Here is a 22,235-nt window from a genome sequence, read left to right as displayed (position 1 = left end):
AGGGTAGATTTAAAAACCTTTAATGAATCACAATTTCAAACCGAGATCTCCCCTACTGTATCATGTTAGTAACAGAAGAAAGTAGTATTTTTTTAGTGTGGATGAGGCCTGTATAACATAGAATATATGCTCCATGAAATTTCAAATTCAGATCTAGCCTGCTGTATTACGTTTGTCAAAGAAAAAATAGTTTTTTTTTTACTCTGCATGAGCTCTGATACAGATGAATTTCACCCCCACAAAATGACAAACTGAGATATGGAGTGCTGCATCACGTTAGTCATAAAAAAATTTGATTTTTAAAGGTGTACTCGTGCATGGAGTACAAAAGAAGCAGTGCACAACAGACTTCTATGAAATGGGCCCTGCTGTCTTTGTCTGGACCTCACTAATGGCACAAGAAAAAAAAATTTGCTGAAAGGCCGATTTCACAGCCACACAGGACACTAGTTATCTAAACTATCTGACTTAGAAGCAACCGCCTTGCTAAAATCTCTAATGAATCCAGGAGCAGCGACAGGAGTAGCCTCCCTGACCTGTTATAATCACAAAATGGAGCTAAAACAACATGTCCGCTCTTTATATAGAGAGAACATGTGATTTCAACAGCCAATGGCACAAGCCCTTATGTCTGGACATTGTGGATGGTTCCTGCGCTCTGATTGGCTAGCCGCAATTTGCACACATAAGGTTAGGAAAAAGAAAAAAGATTGCAAGCACGCCGCTCCTCTGAGCTCTCCCCACGCCCTCCCCTCATCAAATACGTCCCCTCCACTGATCATACACCACCATTATCCTAGCCAAAGTGCTAAAAATACTTTAGTGGCAACGCAATAATTTCCTACACTTTTACAGATTTTTGCTTATTTTAAGAAAAAATGCTCATGTTTCCGACATGATTCCGAATGTGCCATATTCGTGCCAAATTTGAAATTGGTGATTGTTTTTCAAACATATTCTCTCATCTCTAGACGCAAACCCTTTATCAGCTTTTATCGTCATCAAAATAGGGTTAAGGCTTACCCACAGCAACCAACAGGAAATATGAGTCTTGCACAGTTCAGAAAATATCATTGGCGTTTCGGCCACATCAGCTCTTACTACTTTGTAAGAGGCTAGTAGACTCATTTTTGAACCTTCTTGCAATGTTTCGCATAGATAACTTGTACAGAAATAACAAGGCAGAAATTATTTATTTTCTTTGATATTTACGGCATTGTAAATTATGCAATGAATGCTACCAGGCATGCGAATAGGGTGGAGATAGACACGAGCAAATAAGAACAGGATAAAGATCAAAGAAGGCAGAAAGTAATCTGAAGACGAAATAAGTTGACTCTATACCAGGGATGGCAAACTCAAACACACAGAGGGAAAAAAATGAAAAAATCGTGGGCCAACCAGTATACAGTATGATGGGCCCCACAAAGCCCTAAATTCAGGATTATGGGCCCCATACAGTCCTTCATACAGAATAATGGACCCCACATAGTCCTCCATACAGAATAATGGGCCCACATAGTGCTCTATACAGAATAATGGGCCCATATAGTCCTTCATACCTTCATACAGAATAATGGCCTCACATAGGGCTTGGGGTTCTGGTGTCACAGGCCAAATAAAACAACCCTGCGGGACAGATTTGGCCCATGGGTCAGAGTTTGACATGTATGCTCTATAAACATTAATGGTGGATGTTCCGAGTTATTATAAAATATAATTATGGATGTTGCCATCAGGATTAAAGCTTCTTTATAAAAGACTGAAATAAAAAATATTAACTTAATAAATGGTGTTTGTGCTGCCACCAGGAATTAGACACTTGAAGTAGCATAAAAAATATTACACTTAGAAATCATAATACTGTAGGATACAATGAAGTATAGATTGCCCTCTAAAATTTGAAGGTACAGTATTTTAATTTTCATTATTAAAATTGAACTGTACTTTCAAATAAGTAATTCCTCAATTCCTTTAATTAAAAATTTTGATGTTGTATCCATAAAAACTCTCTCGACTGCTCACAATCAGGGTCATGCTCTAGTAACATCTCTAGTAAGAGAGACGCTAATTTAGACTGCTGGAAGTGGTGGTGTCTCTTATAGGTTGAAGTTCGCCTACAGCGATCCAGTCACAATATCACTGATTTATGATAGTAAATACTGTATGCACCTCCTCTCTCCTATGCTACTCTCTTCTTCAATGTTAATTGTAAAAAAAAACATAGAAAATTAATATTCTTGATATAATGCCTCTGTCAATGATGTCATTTTTTACCGCGACTTTGCAAATATCACTGCAAAAACACATAATTTTTTACTACACTGCTCAAAAAAATAAAGAGAACACTCAAATAACACATCCTAGATCTGAATGAATGAAATATTCTCATTGAATACTTTGTTCTGTACAAAGTTGAATGTGCTGACAACAAAATCACACAAAAATCGTCAATGGAAATCAAATTTATTAACCAATGGAGGTCTGGATTTGGAGTCACCCCCAAAATTAAAGTGGGAAAACACACTACAGGCTGATCCAACTTTGATGTAATGTCCTTAAAACAAGTCAAAATGAAGCTCCGTATTGTGTGTGGCCTCCACGTGCCTGTATGACCTCCCTACAACGCCTGGGAATGCTCCTGATGAGGTTATGTATGGCCTCCTGTGGGATCTCCTCCCAGACCTGGACTAAAGCATCCGCCAACTCCTGGACAGTTTGTGGTGCAGCGTGACGTTGGTGGATGGAGCGAGACATGATGTCCCAGATGTGCTCAATCGGATTCAGGTCTGGGGAACAGGTGGGCCAGTCCATAGCTTCAATGCCTTCATCTTGCAGGAACTGCTGACACACTCCAGCCACATGAGGTCTGCCATTGTCCTGCATTAGGAGGATCCCATTGCCAACCACACCAGCATATGGTCTCACATGGGGTCTGAGGATCTCATCTCGGTACCTTGTGACAGTCAGGCTACCTCTGGCGAGCACATGGCTGTGCGGCCCTCCAAAGAAATGCCACCCCACACCATTACTGACCCACTGCTAAACCGGTCATGCTGAAAGATGTTGAAATGTCATTTTGCAGGGCTCTGGCAGTGCTCCTCCTGTTCCAAATTGCACAAAGGCAGAGGTAGCAGTCCTGCTTCTGGGTTGTTGCCCTCCTACGGCCCCCTCCATGTCTCCTGGTGTACTGGCCTGTCTCCTGGTAGCGCCTCCAGCCTCTGGACACTATGCTGACAGACACAGCAAACCTTCTTGCCACAGCTCGCATTGATATGCCATCCTGGATGAGCTGCACTACCTAAGCAACTTCTGAGGGTTGTAGAGTCCGTCTCATGCTATCACGAGTGTGAAAGCACAACTAACATTCAAATGTGACCAAAACATGAGCCAGAAAGCATTGGTGGTCCACACCTGCGGAACCACTCCTTTATTGAGTGTGTCTTGATAATTGCCAATAATTTCCATCTATTGTCTATTCCATTTGCACAACAGCATGTGAAATTGATTGTCAATCAGTGTTGCTTCCTAAGTGGACAGTTTGATTTCACAGAAGTTTGATTTACTTGGAGTTATATTCTGTTGTTTAAGTGTTCCCTTTATTTTTTTGAGCAGTGTATGATTTACGCTATCGAAACGAAAATATGCATTAGGATTACTAATTTTTTAACATATTTGCAAAATCGTGTTAAATTGTGATGTTGGAAAATACATGAGATTGAAATAGCATTTGTAACATACCTGGCGGCGCCCTTGCATGGTGGTCCATCTCCCACTGTGCAAGAACGCGCACTTGATCTCCAGTCCAGAATGTCTCTCTGGCATCCCTCCATGCTGTCTGTTTGTGTCTGTTTCTGCTGCTTAAGGGCGGCGCCCGATCACTTCCTGCTTTTTGTACCTGCTGTGGGTCACACCCCTTGTGCGTCCTCAGCCTATTGCTGTCTGTCACCTGGTATATAACCCAGCTGCTCCAATCAATCCCTGCCTGAGCATTGTGTTTCATTCAGTGTGTGCTTGCACTCTGAAGGTGCCAGGTGCCGTTCTGTGTTCTCTTGTCTGCCTATCCTGGAGGCTGTATTTCCAGGCCTGTCTGAACACGCTCCTAGTCTGTTCCTCCCGCCTTCTAGGGGCCGATTACCTAGACCCGCTCCTGTATCTTGTCTGTCCTGTCTGAACACGCTCCTTGCCTGTTCGTCCCGCCTCTCTGGGGGCCGTATTCCCAGACCCGCTCCTGTATCCCGCTGCAGTGTCGGTCTCTTCCGTACACTCAGTTCCAGTCTGAACTCTCTCCTATCCTTTACCTGTTTTGCCTCTATGTCCGTTCCTTTCCTTTTTCTGCAGAGTCTGAACTTGTACCTAACTCCTGCTTGTTGTCTCTGTACTCCTGTTTGTGTGTTTGTGGTCCACTCGCTACTTCACTGCAAGTACCTTGTGGGTATCTGGCTCTGCCTTTCCCTTCCTGTCTGTTCCGTGTGAACAGAGCCCTGTCCCCCCTGCTCAGTCTCGCTCTGCTCTGACTCCTTTGCTCACTGCTCCGGCAGTCTCGCTCTGCTCTGACTCCTTTGCTCACCGCTCCGGCAGTCTCGCTCCGCTCTGACTCCTTTGCTCACCGCTCCGGCAGTCTCGCTCCGCTCTGACTCCTTTGCTCACTGCTCCGGCAGTCTCGCTCTGCTCTGCTCTTGCTCACCGCTCCAGGGGGTCTCGTCCTGCTCTGCTCTGCTCTTGCTCACCGCTCCAGGCGGTCTCGTCCTGCTCTGCTCTTGCTCACCGCTCCAGGCGGTCTCGTCCTGCTCTGCTCTTGCTCACCGCTCAAGGCGGTCTCGTCCTGCTCTGCTCTTGCTCACCGCTCCAGGCGGTCTCGTCCTGCTCTGCTCTTGCTCACCGCTCCAGGCGGTCTTGTCCTGCCCTGCTCTCGCTCACCTCTCTGGGCGGCCTCACTCTGCTGTGTTTGTCTGCCACATCTGCGGTTCTGTTCCAGAGTCCCAGTGTGTACTGGGTCCTATCCCGGCTGTGTTCCTACCTGCTAGTGCCTTCCTGTCTGCACTCTAGCCGTGCTTGCCTGTACCCCCCTGCCTGCATACCCGCCTGCCCGCATACCAGTCGTGCCTGCCTATTCCCACCAGTCTGTGTGCCAGCCTAACCAGTCTGTTCCTGTATTCCCCTGTGTGGGTCAACAGCCGTGTCCGGGGTCTGTCCTGGAGTAGCACCTGGTCCCTCTGCTCGGTTCCTCCTGGGTGCACTGGCGTCGTATGCCGTCGTGCGACCCTGGTCGGATCGGGTGAATACCTAGTTACGCCCCTCCAGGCATTCACTCTCCGGCACGGTCCAGTGGAGTCACACGCACACGCCGCTCAGCCCGGCCGTGTGCATTACAGCATGCTCAGGCCATGGTTCCCGTTGAGCCCCACGGCCTTCGCTCTCTGAGACGTTTTCCAGCGAATACATGCATTAAAAATAAATAAATACAATTTTTTTTTCTCTAGCTAAGTTCCTGGCTAATTACGCACCCGTCCAGATGGATCTATCTGCTCTCGTTCCTGCGGATCCGCCACGTTACTATGGGGATCCAAGACAAAGTCGTGCATTTGTGGAGCAATGCATGCTACACTTCAATTTCTACCCTCTATGTTTTCCCACCGATCGGGTTAAGGTGGCATTCATTATGTCTAACCTAGCGGGTGATGCCTTGGAATGGATCAACCCACTATGGGAAACACAGGATCCTATCGTCCTGGACATAATGGCCTTCCTGGTGGCCTTTCTAATGGTCTTCGATGATCCTAACCCGGAGGCTCCTGCTGAAGCTTCACTTCCCAATATCCCGGAGCAGCCCCGATGGGTAATGTGTGTGGGTAGCGCAATAGTCCTCCAGCCCAATGAGACTACTGTCCACCCAGAATCCTCACAGGGTGACTACGCTCTCCGGAATACTTCTCCCAACCTCAAGAGGCAGTCCAGACGTGCTAGACGTAGAGGCAAGCCGTCACGCCAGGGTCTGTCCTCCCTGAGACCTCCTGACCCCAACCTTGAAGTCCCTACTGAAGCTTCATCTCCCTGTATCCCGGAGAAGCCCCAACGGGTAATGTGCGTGGGTAGTGCACCAGTTCTCCTGCCCGAAGAGACTACTGCCCATCCAGACTCCACACAGGAGAACTTCCTGCACCCGGCATCAGATGCTTCACCCACTTTAACCGGTGTGCATGTCCAAGGATGCTCCGAAGCTGTGATTACCTCAGAGTCTGTGCACCTCTACTACCTGGCGGAGGACCCCCAGTTGCCTCCTGAATCCTCCGGGATACCACTCGATGACAAATGGAGAGAGACTTCTCTACACCTGGTATTCGATACTTTGTTCGCTCCGTCCTGTGAGCCTGACAATGGGTACCCCAAAGTGGTAGTTTCCCCCGAGTCTCTACACCCCTCCGACCAGGCGGAGGACCTCCAGTTGTCTCCAGAACCCTTCGGGGTGCTACCTGGTAGCGAAAGGACAGAGACTCTCCTATACTCTGTACCTGATACCTCGCTCGCTTCGTCCAGTGAGTCCAACCTAGTGTACTCTGAAGCAGAGGTTACCCATGAGTCTCTACACCCCTCCGACCAGGCAGAGGACCTCCAGTTGTCTCCAGAACCCTTCGGGGTGCTACCTGGTAGTGAAAGGACAGAGACTCTCCTATACTCTGTACCTGATACCTCGCTCGCTTCGTCCAGTGAGTCCAACCTAGTGTACTCTAAAGCAGGGGTTACCCATGAGTCTCTACACCCCTCCGACCAGGCGGAGGACCTCCAGTTGTCTCCAGAACCCTTCGGGGTGCTACCTGGTAGCGAAAGGACAGAGACTCTCCTATACTCTGTACCTGATACCTCGCTCGCTTCGTCCAGTAAGTCCAACCTAGTGTACTCTGAAGCAGAGGTTACCCATGAGTCTCTACACCCCTCTGGCCTGGCGGAGGACCTCCAGTTGTCTCCAGAACCCTTCGGGGTGCTACCTGGTAGCGAAAGGACAGAGACTCTCCTATACTCTGTACCTGATACCTCGCTCGCTTCGTCCAGTGAGTCCAACCTAGTGTACTCTAAAGCAGGGGTTACCCATGAGTCTCTACACCCCTCCGACCAGGCGGAGGACCTCCAGTTGTCTTCAGAACCCTTCGGGGTGCTACCTGGTAGCGAAAGGACAGAGACTCTCCTATACTCTGTACCTGATACCTCGCTCGCTTCGTCCAGTGAGTCCAACCTAGTGTACTCTGAAGCAGAGGTTACCCCTGAGTCTCTACACCCCTCTGGCCTGGCGGAGGACCTCCAGTTGTCTCCAGAACCCTTCAGGGTGCTACCTGGTAGCGAAAGGACAGAGACTCTCCTATACTCTGTACCTGATACCTCGCTCGCTTCGTCCAGTAAGTCCAACCTAGTGTACTCCGAAGCAGAGGTTACTCCCGAGTCTCTACACCCCTCCGACCAGGCGGAGGACCTCCAGTTGTCTCCGGAACCCTTCGGGGTGCCACCTGGTAGCGAAAGGACAGAGACTTTCCTATACTCGGTACCCAATACCTCGCCTGCTTCGTCCAGTGAGTCCGACCTAGTGTACTCTGAAGCAGATGTTTTCTCCGAGCCTCTGCACTCTTCTGACCCGGCGGAGGACCTCCAGTTGTTTCCTGAATCCTCCGGGGTACCACCAGATAACAAAGAGACAGTGACTTTTCCTCATCCTGTACCTGATAACCCGTCTATTTCTTCCTGTGAGCTTGACAAGATGTACCTCGAAGCACAGTTTACCCCCAAGTCTCTGCTCCCCTCCAACCCGGTGGAGGACTTCCAGTTGTCTCCTGTACCCTCTGGGGTGCCACCTGAAAATATGTGGAGAGAGACTTCCTTGTGTGCTGTTCCTGGTACTCCACCCGTTTCGTCTGTTGCTGAGGATGGCTGGATAGGAGGTAGCATCCTAGCTAACCAGATGAGACCAGTTTTTCCTGTGGACAGTGGGAGTGATCTCCTTGAAGTGAAGGATTGGCCCTCGAATTCCCTGCGGAAGATTCTGGCAGGCCTGAAGAAGAGGGGGCGTAAGGGGGGGGTACTGTAACATACCTGGCGGCGCCCTTGCATGGTGGTCCATCTCCCACTGTGCAAGAGCGCGCACTTGATCTCCAGTCCAGAATGTCTCTCTGGCTTCCCTCCATGCTGTCTGTTTGTGTCTGTTTCTGCTGCTTAAGGGCGGCGCCCGATCACTTCCTGCTTTTTGTACCTGCTGTGGGTCACACCCCTTGTGCGTCCTCAGCCTATTGCTGTCTGTCACCTGGTATATAACCCAGCTGCTCCAATCAATCCCTGCCTGAGCATTGTGTTTCATTCAGTGTGTGCTTGCACTCTGAAGGTGCCAGGTCCCGTTCTGTGTTCTCTTGTCTGCCTATCCTGGAGGCTGTATTTCCAGGCCTGTCTGAACACGCTCCTAGCCTGTTCCTCCCGCCTTCTAGGGGCCGATTACCTAGACCCGCTCCTGTATCTTGTCTGTCCTGTCTGAACACGCTCCTTGCCTGTTCGTCCCGCCTCTCTGGGGGCTGTATTCCCAGACCCGCTCCTGTATCCCGCTGCAGTGTCGGTCTCTTCCGTACACTCAGTTCCAGTCTGAACTCTCTCCTATCCTTTACCTGTTTTGCCTTTATGTCCGTTCCTTTCCTTTTTCTGCAGAGTCTGAACTTGTACCTAACTCCTGCTTGTTGTCTCTGTACTCCCGCTTGTGTGTTTGTGGTCCACTCGCTACTTCACTGCAAGTACCTTGTGGGTATCTGGCTCTGCCTTTCCCTTCCTGTCTGTTCCGTGTGAACAGAGCCCTGTCCCCCCTGCTCAGTCTCGCTCCGCTCTGACTCCTTTGCTCACTGCTCCGGCAGTCTCGCTCCGCTCTGACTCCTTTGCTCACCGCTCCGGCAGTCTCGCTCCGCTCTGACTCCTTTGCTCACCGCTCCGGCAGTCTCGCTCCGCTCTGACTCCTTTGCTCACTGCTCCGGCAGTCTCGCTCTGCTCTGCTCTTGCTCACCGCTCCATGCGGTCTCGTCCTGCTCTGCTCTGCTCTTGCTCACCGCTCCAGGCGGTCTCGTCCTGCTCTGCTCTGCTCTTGCTCACCGCTCCAGGCGGTCTCGTCCTGCTCTGCTCTTGCTCACCGCTCCAGGCGGTCTCGTCCTGCTCTGCTCTTGCTCACCGCTCAAGGCGGTCTCGTCCTGCTCTGCTCTTGCTCACCGCTCCAGGCGGTCTCGTCCTGCTCTGCTCTTGCTCACCGCTCCAGGCGGTCTTGTCCTGCCCTGCTCTCGCTCACCTCTCTGGGCGGCCTCACTCTGCTGTGTTTGTCTGCCACATCTGTGGTTCTGTTCCAGAGTCCCAGTGTGTACTGGGTCCTATCCCGGCTGTGTTCCTACCTGCTAGTGCCTTCCTGTCTGCACTCTAGCCGTGCTTGCCTGTACCCCCCTGCCTGCATACCCGCCTGCCCGCATACCAGTCGTGCCTGCCTATTCCCACCAGTCTGTGTGCCAGCCTAACCAGTCTGTTCCTGTATTCCCCTGTGTGGGTCAACAGCCGTGTCCGGGGTCTGTCCTGGAGTAGCACCTGGTCCCTCTGCTCGGTTCCTCCTGGGTGCACTGGCGTCGTATGCCGTCGTGCGACCCTGGTCGGATCGGGTGAATACCTAGTTACGCCCCTCCAGGCATTCACTCTCCGGCACGGTCCAGTGGAGTCACACGCACACGCCGCTCAGCCCGGCCGTGTGCATTACAGCATGCTCAGGCCATGGTTCCCGTTGAGCCCCACGGCCTTCGCTCTCTGAGACGTTTTCCAGCGAATACATGCATTAAAAATAAATAAATACAATTTTTTTTTCTCTAGCTAAGTTCCTGGCTAATTACGCACCCGTCCAGATGGATCTATCTGCTCTCGTTCCTGCGGATCCGCCACGTTACTATGGGGATCCAAGACAAAGTCGTGCATTTGTGGAGCAATGCATGCTACACTTCAATTTCTACCCTCTATGTTTTCCCACCGATCGGGTTAAGGTGGCATTCATTATGTCTAACCTAGCGGGTGATGCCTTGGAATGGATCAACCCCCTATGGGAAACACAGGATCCTATCGTCCTGGACATAATGGCCTTCCTGGTGGCCTTTCTAATGGTCTTCGATGATCCTAACCCGGAGGCTCCTGCTGAAGCTTCACTTCCCAATATCCCGGAGCAGCCCCGATGGGTAATGTGTGTGGGTAGCGCAATAGTCCTCCAGCCCAATGAGACTACTGTCCACCCAGAATCCTCACAGGGTGACTACGCTCTCCGGAATACTTCTCCCAACCTCAAGAGGCAGTCCAGACGTGCTAGACGTAGAGGCAAGCCGTCACGCCAGGGTCTGTCCTCCCTGAGACCTCCTGACCCCAACCTTGAAGTCCCTACTGAAGCTTCATCTCCCTGTATCCCGGAGAAGCCCCAACGGGTAATGTGCGTGGGTAGTGCACCAGTTCTCCTGCCCGAAGAGACTACTGCCCATCCAGACTCCACACAGGAGAACTTCCTGCACCCGGCATCAGATGCTTCACCCACTTTAACCGGTGTGCATGTCCAAGGATGCTCCGAAGCTGTGATTACCTCAGAGTCTGTGCACCTCTACTACCTGGCGGAGGACCCCCAGTTGCCTCCTGAATCCTCCGGGATACCACTCGATGACAAATGGAGAGAGACTTCTCTACACCTGGTATTCGATACTTTGTTCGCTCCGTCCTGTGAGCCTGACAATGGGTACCCCAAAGTGGTAGTTTCCCCCGAGTCTCTACACCCCTCCGACCAGGCGGAGGACCTCCAGTTGTCTCCAGAACCCTTCGGGGTGCTACCTGGTAGCGAAAGGACAGAGACTCTCCTATACTCTGTACCTGATACCTCGCTCGCTTCGTCCAGTGAGTCCAACCTAGTGTACTCTGAAGCAGAGGTTACCCATGAGTCTCTACACCCCTCCGACCAGGCAGAGGACCTCCAGTTGTCTCCAGAACCCTTCGGGGTGCTACCTGGTAGTGAAAGGACAGAGACTCTCCTATACTCTGTACCTGATACCTCGCTCGCTTCGTCCAGTGAGTCCAACCTAGTGTACTCTAAAGCAGGGGTTACCCATGAGTCTCTACACCCCTCCGACCAGGCGGAGGACCTCCAGTTGTCTCCAGAACCCTTCGGGGTGCTACCTGGTAGCGAAAGGACAGAGACTCTCCTATACTCTGTACCTGATACCTCGCTCGCTTCGTCCAGTAAGTCCAACCTAGTGTACTCTGAAGCAGAGGTTACCCATGAGTCTCTACACCCCTCTGGCCTGGCGGAGGACCTCCAGTTGTCTCCAGAACCCTTCGGGGTGCTACCTGGTAGCGAAAGGACAGAGACTCTCCTATACTCTGTACCTGATACCTCGCTCGCTTCGTCCAGTGAGTCCAACCTAGTGTACTCTAAAGCAGGGGTTACCCATGAGTCTCTACACCCCTCCGACCAGGCGGAGGACCTCCAGTTGTCTTCAGAACCCTTCGGGGTGCTACCTGGTAGCGAAAGGACAGAGACTCTCCTATACTCTGTACCTGATACCTCGCTCGCTTCGTCCAGTGAGTCCAACCTAGTGTACTCTGAAGCAGAGGTTACCCCTGAGTCTCTACACCCCTCTGGCCTGGCGGAGGACCTCCAGTTGTCTCCAGAACCCTTCAGGGTGCTACCTGGTAGCGAAAGGACAGAGACTCTCCTATACTCTGTACCTGATACCTCGCTCGCTTCGTCCAGTAAGTCCAACCTAGTGTACTCCGAAGCAGAGGTTACTCCCGAGTCTCTACACCCCTCCGACCAGGCGGAGGACCTCCAGTTGTCTCCGGAACCCTTCGGGGTGCCACCTGGTAGCGAAAGGACAGAGACTTTCCTATACTCGGTACCCAATACCTCGCCTGCTTCGTCCAGTGAGTCCGACCTAGTGTACTCTGAAGCAGATGTTTTCTCCGAGCCTCTGCACTCTTCTGACCCGGCGGAGGACCTCCAGTTGTTTCCTGAATCCTCCGGGGTACCACCAGATAACAAAGAGACAGTGACTTTTCCTCATCCTGTACCTGATAACCCGTCTATTTCTTCCTGTGAGCTTGACAAGATGTACCTCGAAGCACAGTTTACCCCCAAGTCTCTGCTCCCCTCCAACCCGGTGGAGGACTTCCAGTTGTCTCCTGTACCCTCTGGGGTGCCACCTGAAAATATGTGGAGAGAGACTTCCTTGTGTGCTGTTCCTGGTACTCCACCCGTTTCGTCTGTTGCTGAGGATGGCTGGATAGGAGGTAGCATCCTAGCTAACCAGATGAGACCAGTTTTTCCTGTGGACAGTGGGAGTGATCTCCTTGAAGTGAAGGATTGGCCCTCGAATTCCCTGCGGAAGATTCTGGCAGGCCTGAAGAAGAGGGGGCGTAAGGGGGGGGTACTGTAACATACCTGGCGGCGCCCTTGCATGGTGGTCCATCTCCCACTGTGCAAGAGCGCGCACTTGATCTCCAGTCCAGAATGTCTCTCTGGCTTCCCTCCATGCTGTCTGTTTGTGTCTGTTTCTGCTGCTTAAGGGCGGCGCCCGATCACTTCCTGCTTTTTGTACCTGCTGTGGGTCACACCCCTTGTGCGTCCTCAGCCTATTGCTGTCTGTCACCTGGTATATAACCCAGCTGCTCCAATCAATCCCTGCCTGAGCATTGTGTTTCATTCAGTGTGTGCTTGCACTCTGAAGGTGCCAGGTCCCGTTCTGTGTTCTCTTGTCTGCCTATCCTGGAGGCTGTATTTCCAGGCCTGTCTGAACACGCTCCTAGCCTGTTCCTCCCGCCTTCTAGGGGCCGATTACCTAGACCCGCTCCTGTATCTTGTCTGTCCTGTCTGAACACGCTCCTTGCCTGTTCGTCCCGCCTCTCTGGGGGCTGTATTCCCAGACCCGCTCCTGTATCCCGCTGCAGTGTCGGTCTCTTCCGTACACTCAGTTCCAGTCTGAGCTCTCTCCTATCCTTTACCTGTTTTGCCTCTATGTCCGTTCCTTTCCTTTTTCTGCAGAGTCTGAACTTGTACCTAACTCCTGCTTGTTGTCTCTGTACTCCCGCTTGTGTGTTTGTGGTCCACTCGCTACTTCACTGCAAGTACCTTGTGGGTATCTGGCTCTGCCTTTCCCTTCCTGTCTGTTCCGTGTGAACAGAGCCCTGTCCCCCCTGCTCAGTCTCGCTCCGCTCTGACTCCTTTGCTCACTGCTCCGGCAGTCTCGCTCCGCTCTGACTCCTTTGCTCACCGCTCCGGCAGTCTCGCTCCGCTCTGACTCCTTTGCTCACCGCTCCGGCAGTCTCGCTCCGCTCTGACTCCTTTGCTCACTGCTCCGGCAGTCTCGCTCTGCTCTGCTCTTGCTCACCGCTCCATGCGGTCTCGTCCTGCTCTGCTCTTGCTCACCGCTCCAGGCGGTCTCGTCCTGCTCTGCTCTTGCTCACCGCTCCAGGCGGTCTCGTCCTGCTCTGCTCTTGCTCACTGCTCAAGGCGGTCTCGTCCTGCTCTGCTCTTGCTCACCGCTCCAGGCGGTCTCGTCCTGCTCTGCTCTTGCTCACCGCTCCAGGCGGTCTTGTCCTGCCCTGCTCTCGCTCACCTCTCTGGGCGGCCTCACTCTGCTGTGTTTGTCTGCCACATCTGCGGTTCTGTTCCAGAGTCCCAGTGTGTACTGGGTCCTATCCCGCCTGTGTTCCTACCTGCTAGTGCCTTCCTATCTGCACTCTAGCCGTGCTTGCCTGTACCCCCCTGCCTGCATACCCGCCTGCCCGCATACCAGTCGTGCCTGCCTATTCCCACCAGTCTGTGTGCCAGCCTAACCAGTCTGTTCCTGTATTCCCCTGTGTGGGTCAACAGCCGTGTCCGGGGTCTGTCCTGGAGTAGCACCTGGTCCCTCTGCTCGGTTCCTCCTGGGTGCACTGGCGTCGTATGCCGTCGTGCGACCCTGGTCGGATCGGGTGAATACCTAGTTACGCCCCTCCAGTCATTCACTCTCCGGCACGGTCCAGTGGAATCACACGCACACGCCGCTCAGCCCGGGCGTGTGCATTACAGCATTGTTCCTGCACCCAAGGATCCTGCAATGCATCAATGCTGTTGTTATAGCAGTGACAGGATTCTGGGCTGTGTCCACTCCATTGCTAGTTGAAGAAATGGAAGTTGACGGGCAGAGTGACTGGGAGGCAGAGATGTGTCAATAAGCAAATGACTGCAAAGAAAAACCTTGAAACTTGGACAGAATATGAGATTAAGAAAGACCGCAGCCTTTTTTAAACTTTAATTGAAAAGTCAGTTATCCTGTAATGGAGGCAAAAGCAGTCAGACCCCACAGATCAGACTTTTCTAGCATATCCTAAGAATATCCCTTCCTATATGCAGAATATCTACATTTACTACTATAAAGCCCCTTTATATTCACTCTATTTGCCTCATGTAATGAATTTTATATGATTTTGCAGAATAAACATAGAAATATTCCTAATATAAAATATGTTTTCTTTCTAGATTGTTCTGATTATCTTGTCCATTTTGGAGATTTCATTGGGCATATCAGTGGCAGTCTCTCTTTATAACCATGACATGAAATCCCTATTGTTTGGCACCCTGTTTTGGGTGCCTGGGACTGTAAGTATTTAAAAAAAATAGTTGTATAATGTTGTCTTCACATGCGTCGTCCAGTCCCTGCTGCTGAAAAACACCCCCACAGCATGATGCTGCCACCACCATGTTTCACTGTTGGGATTGTATTGGTCAGGTGATGAGCAGTGCCTGGTTTTCTCCACACATACCGCTTAGAATTATCACCAAAAAGTTCTATCTTCATCTCATCAGACGAGAGAATCTTATTTCTCATAGTCTAGGAGTCCTTCATGTGTTTTCGAGCAAACTCTATGCGGGCTTTCATATGTCTTGCACTGAGGAGAGGCTTCCGTCAGGCCACTCTGCCATAAAGGCCTGATTGGTGGAGTGCTGCAGTGATAGATGACTTTGTGGAACTTTCTCCCATCTCCCTAGTGCATCTCTGGAGCTCAGCCACAGTGATCTTGGGGTTCTTCTTTACCTCTCTCACCAAGGCTCTTTGACGATTGTTCAGTTTGGCTGGGTAGCCAGGTCTAGGAAGACTTCTGGTGGTTCCAAACTTCTTCCATTTAAGGATTATGGAGGCCACTGTGCTCTTAAGAACCTTGACTGATGCAGAAATTCTTTTGTAACCTTGGCCAGATCTGTGCCTTGCCACAATTCTGTCTCTGAGCTCCTTGGGCAGTTCCTTTAAGCTCATGATTCTCATTTGGTCTGACATGCACTGTGAGCTGTGAGGTCTTATATAGACAGGTGTGTGCCTTTCCAAATCAAGTCCTATCAGTCTAACTAAACACAGCTGGACTCCAATGAAGGAGTACAACCATCTCAAAGAGGATCACAAGGAAATGGACAGCATGTGGCTTAAATATGAGTGTCTGAGCAAAGGGCCTGAATATTTATGACCATGTGATATTTCAGTTTTTCTTTTTTAATACATTTGCAAAAATGTCTTCATTTCTGTTTTTTTTCAGTCAAGATGGGTTGTAGAGTGTACTTTAATGAGAAAAAAAAATAACTTTTTAGAAATAACCAAATGGCTGCAATGAAACAAATAGTGAAAAATTTAAAGGGGTCTGAATACTTTCCGTACCCACTGTAACATATTCTAACATCATATAGTTTCAAGAAATAAAGAAAATGACACTATAGCAAATTTTCCCTACTTAGCAGAGGTTTTCCATTACCTCCATTGATGGGATCAATGCTTGATTAATCAATGTAAAATTGAGAATCTCACAGACGAGACCCTCTTTAGTGCTTAAATCAAAAGTGGCTTTATTGCTCTGTAAATTGCAGCAAGGATTTAACAATTTCCTTGCCTCTGCATAACCTGAAGCTCTATACAATACTTGCTTTAAGATGGGTGTAATATGAACACTTTTTTGCACTGTTTTACAAATGCAACTCCCCAACCTTCAACAGTTCAATAAAACTGGAGTTAGAACACTATAGGATTTTATGGTCATCTTACTGTAGTTCAGATGAACAAATGGGATGTCCTCGTGTAAAGTCTATATCAAGGGGCTCAAACTAAAATACGCTTCAGAGCCATTTAGAAAATCCTGTTAGGGCATGTGTTGCTTTGTTAAATTTAGACTTGGGTTAAATGGTGCCTAGCTGTGGTAGACACAAAGTCCCCAACACTGTGCCCCTGAATACATATATGTACTGCAACGTTAATATGTAATAACCAAAGTGCAGACAACCATTAAAAATATAAATTGATAAGCCAGCACTTGTACCCCCCTGAAAAGATAAATAAATACTTTACACCACTTTATTACTTATTTATTATGATTTGCATGTATAACACCATGATATTCTGCAGGGCTTTACAGATATTATCATCACTGTTCCCATTGGGGCTCACAATCTTCATTCCCTATCAGTATGTCTTTGGAATGTGGAGGAAACCAGAGTACCTGAAGGAAACCCAAGCAAAAACAGGGAGAACATACAAAATCCTTGTGGATGTTGTCCTTGGTGGGAAATTAATGAACCCGGGACCACAGCGCTGCAAAGCAATAGTGCTAACCACTGAGCCACCGTGTTGGCCATAAAAATATAAATTAATCAGCCACTTTGTCTCTCCCACCTATTCATTACAAGTCCCTGTCCTGTGTCCTATGCCCTCAATCAATGCCCTCTCTCACATCCACCCAATTAATTGCATTTATGTGTCCTTTCTCCCACCCCCAATTTATTACAATTCCATATCCTCTCTCTCTCAACCCCAAATTCAAGGCAATTGTATGTCCTCTCTCCCATCACATCCCAATTCATTGCAACTTCATGTACTTTGTCTCACACCACTCCCAATTCATTCCAATGCCATCTCCTCTCTCGTACCCCCATACCACCTGTATTTTGAATACCTTACCTCACCAGACAATGCCCCACCATGCCAGGTGCCTGCTAAATTATGTAGCAGCAGCAGTTATGAACAGGGGTTGATTAAGAGTAGCCAGGGCCCCGGGCAGTTTAGAAGGCAGACCCCACCTCCCCGTCTCCCCTGTCTCCCCCGTCTACCCCGTCTCCCCAGGTACCTGATGTGTCACGTGACATGTCACATGATCACCTTTGATAAATCATGTGATAGGTCATGTGAGCAACACACAGGTGGTTTGGTGCATATCAGTAGATGGAAAAAAAGCAGATAGCGATAATTTTTCCTTTGTGTACAGCATTATACATAACACAGTGTTATACAAAACAAAGCAGGAGTGGGAGATCAATTTTCCCAAGGGGCCACATGAGAGACCATGACTGTTGTGGAGGCCAAACAAATAGTCTGAAATTAATTCTGATCAATATTAATATTAACATATTAATTATAATTATTTGTTTACATTAATTGTATGACTTTATATATAGCAGAATTAAGTATACTGACATCCTCCTATATACAGTATGAACCTCTCATAGCTGGTTATATACAGTGTGAGCCGCCATAGCTGGTTATATATAGTGCGAGCCCCACATAGCTGGTTATATACAGTATGAGCCCCACATAGCTGGTTATATACAGTATGAGCCCCACATAGCTGGTTATATACAGAATGAGCCCCACATAGCTGGTTATATACAGTATGAGACCCTCATAGCTGGTTATATACTGTATCAGCCCCCCATAGCTGGTTATATACAGTATGAGCCCCCCATAGCTGGTTATATACAGTATGAGCCCCCCATAGCTGGTTATATACAGTATGAGCCCCACATAGCTGGTTATATACAGTATGAGCCTCCATAGCTGGTTATACACAGTATGAGCCCCCCATAGCTGGTTATATACAGTATGAGCCCCCCATAGCTGGTTATATACAGTATGAGCCCCACATAGCTGGTTATATACAGTATGAGCCCCCCATAGCTGGTTATATACAGTAGGAGCCCCACATAGCTGGTTATATACAGTATGAGCCTCCATAGCTGGTTATATACAGTATGAGCCCCACATAGCTGGTTATATACAGTATGAGCCTCCATAGCTGGTTATATAAAGTATGAGCCCCACATAGCTGGTTATATACAGTATGAGCCCCCCTATAGCTGGTTATAGACAGAGTGAGCCGACATAGCTGGTTATATATGGTGTAAGCCCTATATAGCTGGTTGCATACAGTGTGGGCCCCCCATAGCTGGTTATATACAGTATGAGCCCTCCGTAGCTGGTTATATACAGTAGGAGCCCCTATAGCTGGTTATATACAGTATGAGCCCCTATAGCGGGTTACATACAGTGTGAGCCCCCCATCGCTGGCTATATACAGTATGAGCCCCCATAGCTGGTTATATACAGTATGAGCCCCTATAGCTGGTTATATAAAGTATGAGCCCTCCATAGCTGGTTATATACAGTATGAGCCTCCATAGCTGGTTATATACAGTATGAGCCCCCAAAGCTGCTTATATACAGTATGAGGCCCTATAGCTGGTTATATACAGTATGAGCCCCCCTATAGCTGGTTATATACAGAGTGAGCCGCCATAGCTGGTTATATATATGGTGTAAGCCCTACATAGCTGGTTGCATACAGTGTGGGCCCCCCATAGCTGGTTATATACAGTATGAGCCCTCCGTAGCTGGTTATATACAGTAGGAGCCCCTATAGCTGGTTATATACAGTATGAGCCCCTATAGCGGGTTACATACAGTGTGAGCCCCCCATCGCTGGTTATATACAATATGAGCCCCCATAGCTGGTTATATACAGTATGAGCCCCTATAGCTGGTTATATAAAGTATGAGCCCTCCATAGCTGGTTATATACAGTATGAGCATCCATAGCTGGTTATATACAGTATGAGCCCCCATAGCTGGTTATATACAGTGTGAGCCCCTCTAGCTGGTTGTATACAGTATGAGTCCCCATAGCTGGTTATATACAGTATGAGCCCCCATAGCTGGTTATATACAGTATGAGCCAACCATAGCTGGCTATATACAGTATGAGCCCCCATAGCTGCTTATATAGTGTGAGCCCCTATAGCTGGTTATATACAGTATGAGCCCCACATAGCTGGTTATATACAGTATGAGCCTCCATAGCTGGTTATATACAGTATGAGCCCCACATCGCTGGTTATATACAGTATGAGCCTCTGTAGCTGGTTACATACAATGTGAGCCCCCCATAGCTGGTTATATACATTATGAGCCCCCATAGCTGGTTATGTACAGTGTGAGCCCCCCATAGCTGCTTATATACAGTATGAGCCCCTATAGCTGGTTCATACAGTGTGAGCCCCCCATCGCCGGTTATATACAGTATGAGCCCCCATAGCTGGTTATAGACAGTATGTGCTCCCCATTGCTGGTTGTATACAGTATGAGCCCCTATAGCTGGTTTCATACAGTGTGAGCCCCCAATCGCTGGTTATATACAGTATGAGCCCACAAAGCAGGTTATATACAGTGTGAGCCCCCCATAGCTGGTTATAAACAGTTTGAGCCCCCATAGCGGGTGTATATACAGTGTGAGCCCTACATAGCTGGTTACAAACAGTGTGTGCCCCCCCCATAGCTGGTTATATACAGTATGAGTCCCCATAGCAGGTTATATACAGTATGAGCCCCCATAGCTGATTATATACAGTATGTGCCCCCATAGCTGGTTATATAGAGTATGAGCCCTTATAGCTGGTTATATACAGTATAAGCCCCTATAGCTGGTTACATATAGTATGAGTCCCCAATCGCTGGTTATATAGAGTATGAGCCCCTATAGCTGGTTATATACTGTATGAGCCCCCCATAGCTGGTTATATACAGTATGAGCCTCCATAGCTGGTTATATACAGTATGAGCCCCCATAGCTGGTTATATACAGTATGAGCCCCCCATAGCTGGTTATATACAGTAGGAGCCCCACATAGCTGGTTATATACAGTATGAGCCTCCATAGCTGGTTATATACAGTATGAGCCCCACATAGCTGGTTATATACAGTATGAGCCTCCATAGCTGGTTATATACAGTATGAGCCCCACATAGCTGGTTATATACAGTATGAGCCCCACATAGCTGGTTATATACAGTATGAGCCTCCATAGCTGGTTATATACAGTATGAGCCCACATAGCTGGTTATATACAGTATGAGCCTCCATAGCTGGTTATATACAGTATGAGCCCCACATAGCTGGTTATATACAGTATGAGCCCCACATAGCTGGTTATATACAGTATGAGCCTCCATAGCTGGTTATATAAAGTATGAGCCCCACAAAGCTGGTTATATACAGTATGAGCCCCCCTATAGCTGGTTATAGACAGAGTGAGCCGACATAGCTGGTTATATATGGTGTAAGCCCTATATAGCTGGTTGCATACAGTGTGGGCCCCCCATAGCTGGTTATATACAGTATGAGCCCTCCGTAGCTGGTTATATACAGTAGGAGCCCCTATAGCTGATTATATACAGTATGAGCCCCTATAGCGGGTTACATACAGTGTGAGCCCCCCATCGCTGGCTATATACAGTATGAGCCGCCATAGCTGGTTATATACAGTATGAGCCCCTATAGCTGGTTATATAAAGTATGAGCCCTCCATAGCTGGTTATATACAGTATGAGCCTCTATAGCTGGTTATATACAGTATGAGCCCCACATAGCTGGTTATATACAGTATGAGCCCCACATTGCTGGTTATATACAGTATGAGCCTCCATAGCTGGTTATATAAAGTATGAGCCCCACATAGCTGGTTATATACAGTATGAGCCCCCCTATAGCTGGTTATAGACAGAGTGAGCCGACATGGCTGGTTATATATGGTGTAAGCCCTATATAGCTGGTTGCATACAGTGTGGGCCCCCCATAGCTGGTTATATACAGTATGATCCCTCCGTAGCTGGTTATATACAGTAGGAGCCCCTATAGCTGGTTATATACAGTATGAGCCCCTATAGCTGGTTATAGACAGAGTGAGCCGACATGGCTGGTTATATATGGTGTAAGCCCTATATAGCTGGTTGCATACAGTGTGGGCCCCCCATAGCTGGTTATATACAGTATGATCCCTCCGTAGCTGGTTATATACAGTAGGAGCCCCTATAGCTGGTTATATACAGTATGAGCCCCTATAGCGGGTTACATACAGTGTGAGCCCCCCATCGCTGGCTATATACAGTATGAGCCCCCATAGCTGGTTATATACAGTATGAGCCCCTATAGCTGGTTATATAAAGTATGAGCCCTCCATAGCTGGTTATATACAGTATGAGCCTCCATAGCTGGTTATATACAGTATGAGCCCCCAAAGCTGCTTATATACAGTATGAGGCCCTATAGCTGGTTATATACAGTATGAGCCCCCCTATAGCTGGTTATATACAGAGTGAGCCGCCATAGCTGGTTATATATGGTGTAAGCCCTACATAGCTGGTTGCATACAGTGTGGGCCCTCCATAGCTGGTTATATACAGTATGAGCCCTCCGTAGCTGGTTATATACAGTAGGAGCCCCTATAGCTGGTTATATACAGTATGAGCCCCTATAGCGGGTTACATACAGTGTGAGCCCCCCATCGCTGGTTATATACAATATGAGCCCCCATAGCTGGTTATATACAGTATGAGCCCCTATAGCTGGTTATATAAAGTATGAGCCCTCCATAGCTGGTTATATACAGTATGAGCATCCATAGCTGGTTATATACAGTATGAGCCCCCATAGCTGGTTATATACAGTGTGAGCCCCTCTAGCTGGTTGTATACAGTATGAGTCCCCATAGCTGGTTATATACAGTATGAGCCCCCATAGCTGGTTATATACAGTATGAGCCAACCATAGCTGGCTATATACAGTATGAGCCCCCATAGCTGCTTATATAGTGTGAGCCCCTATAGCTGGTTATATACAGTATGAGCCCCACATAGCTGGTTATATACAGTATGAGCCTCCATAGCTGGTTATATACAGTATGAGCCCCACATCGCTAGTTATATACAGTATGAGCCTCTGTAGCTGGTTACATACAATGTGAGCCCCCCATAGCTGGTTATATACATTATGAGCCCCCATAGCTGGTTATGTACAGTGTGAGCCCCTCATAGCTGCTTATATACAGTATGAGCCCCTATAGCTGGTTCATACAGTGTGAGCCCCCCATC

The 22,235-nt window shown here is 48.8% G+C and overlaps 1 protein-coding gene across 4 annotated transcripts in view; it reads left to right on the top strand.

Annotated features, from left to right (window-relative positions):
- LOC141271151 (uncharacterized) overlaps positions 1 to 22,235 on the top strand; it is a 200,711-nt gene that overhangs the window by 67,376 nt on the left and 111,100 nt on the right. For 3 of the 4 annotated variants that reach the window (XM_073681255.1, XM_073681253.1, XM_073681254.1), the window contains exon 3: positions 14,540 to 14,659. The exons of the other annotated variant lie outside the window; for it this stretch is intronic. In XM_073681255.1, coding sequence (XP_073537356.1) covers positions 14,540 to 14,659 — 120 coding nt within the window. The remainder of the gene's footprint in view (positions 1 to 14,539; positions 14,660 to 22,235) is intronic. 4 annotated transcript variants of the gene reach the window in all.

Source organism: Phyllobates terribilis, unplaced genomic scaffold (genome assembly GCF_046119375.1).
Source record: "Phyllobates terribilis strain yellow unplaced genomic scaffold, ASM4611937v1 Scaffold_5__5_contigs__length_657084704, whole genome shotgun sequence".
In the NCBI taxonomy this organism is placed as follows: Eukaryota; Metazoa; Chordata; class Amphibia; order Anura; family Dendrobatidae; genus Phyllobates; species Phyllobates terribilis.
Note: the sequence above shows the minus strand (reverse complement) of the source record. Positions and strands in the feature narration are given on the sequence as shown.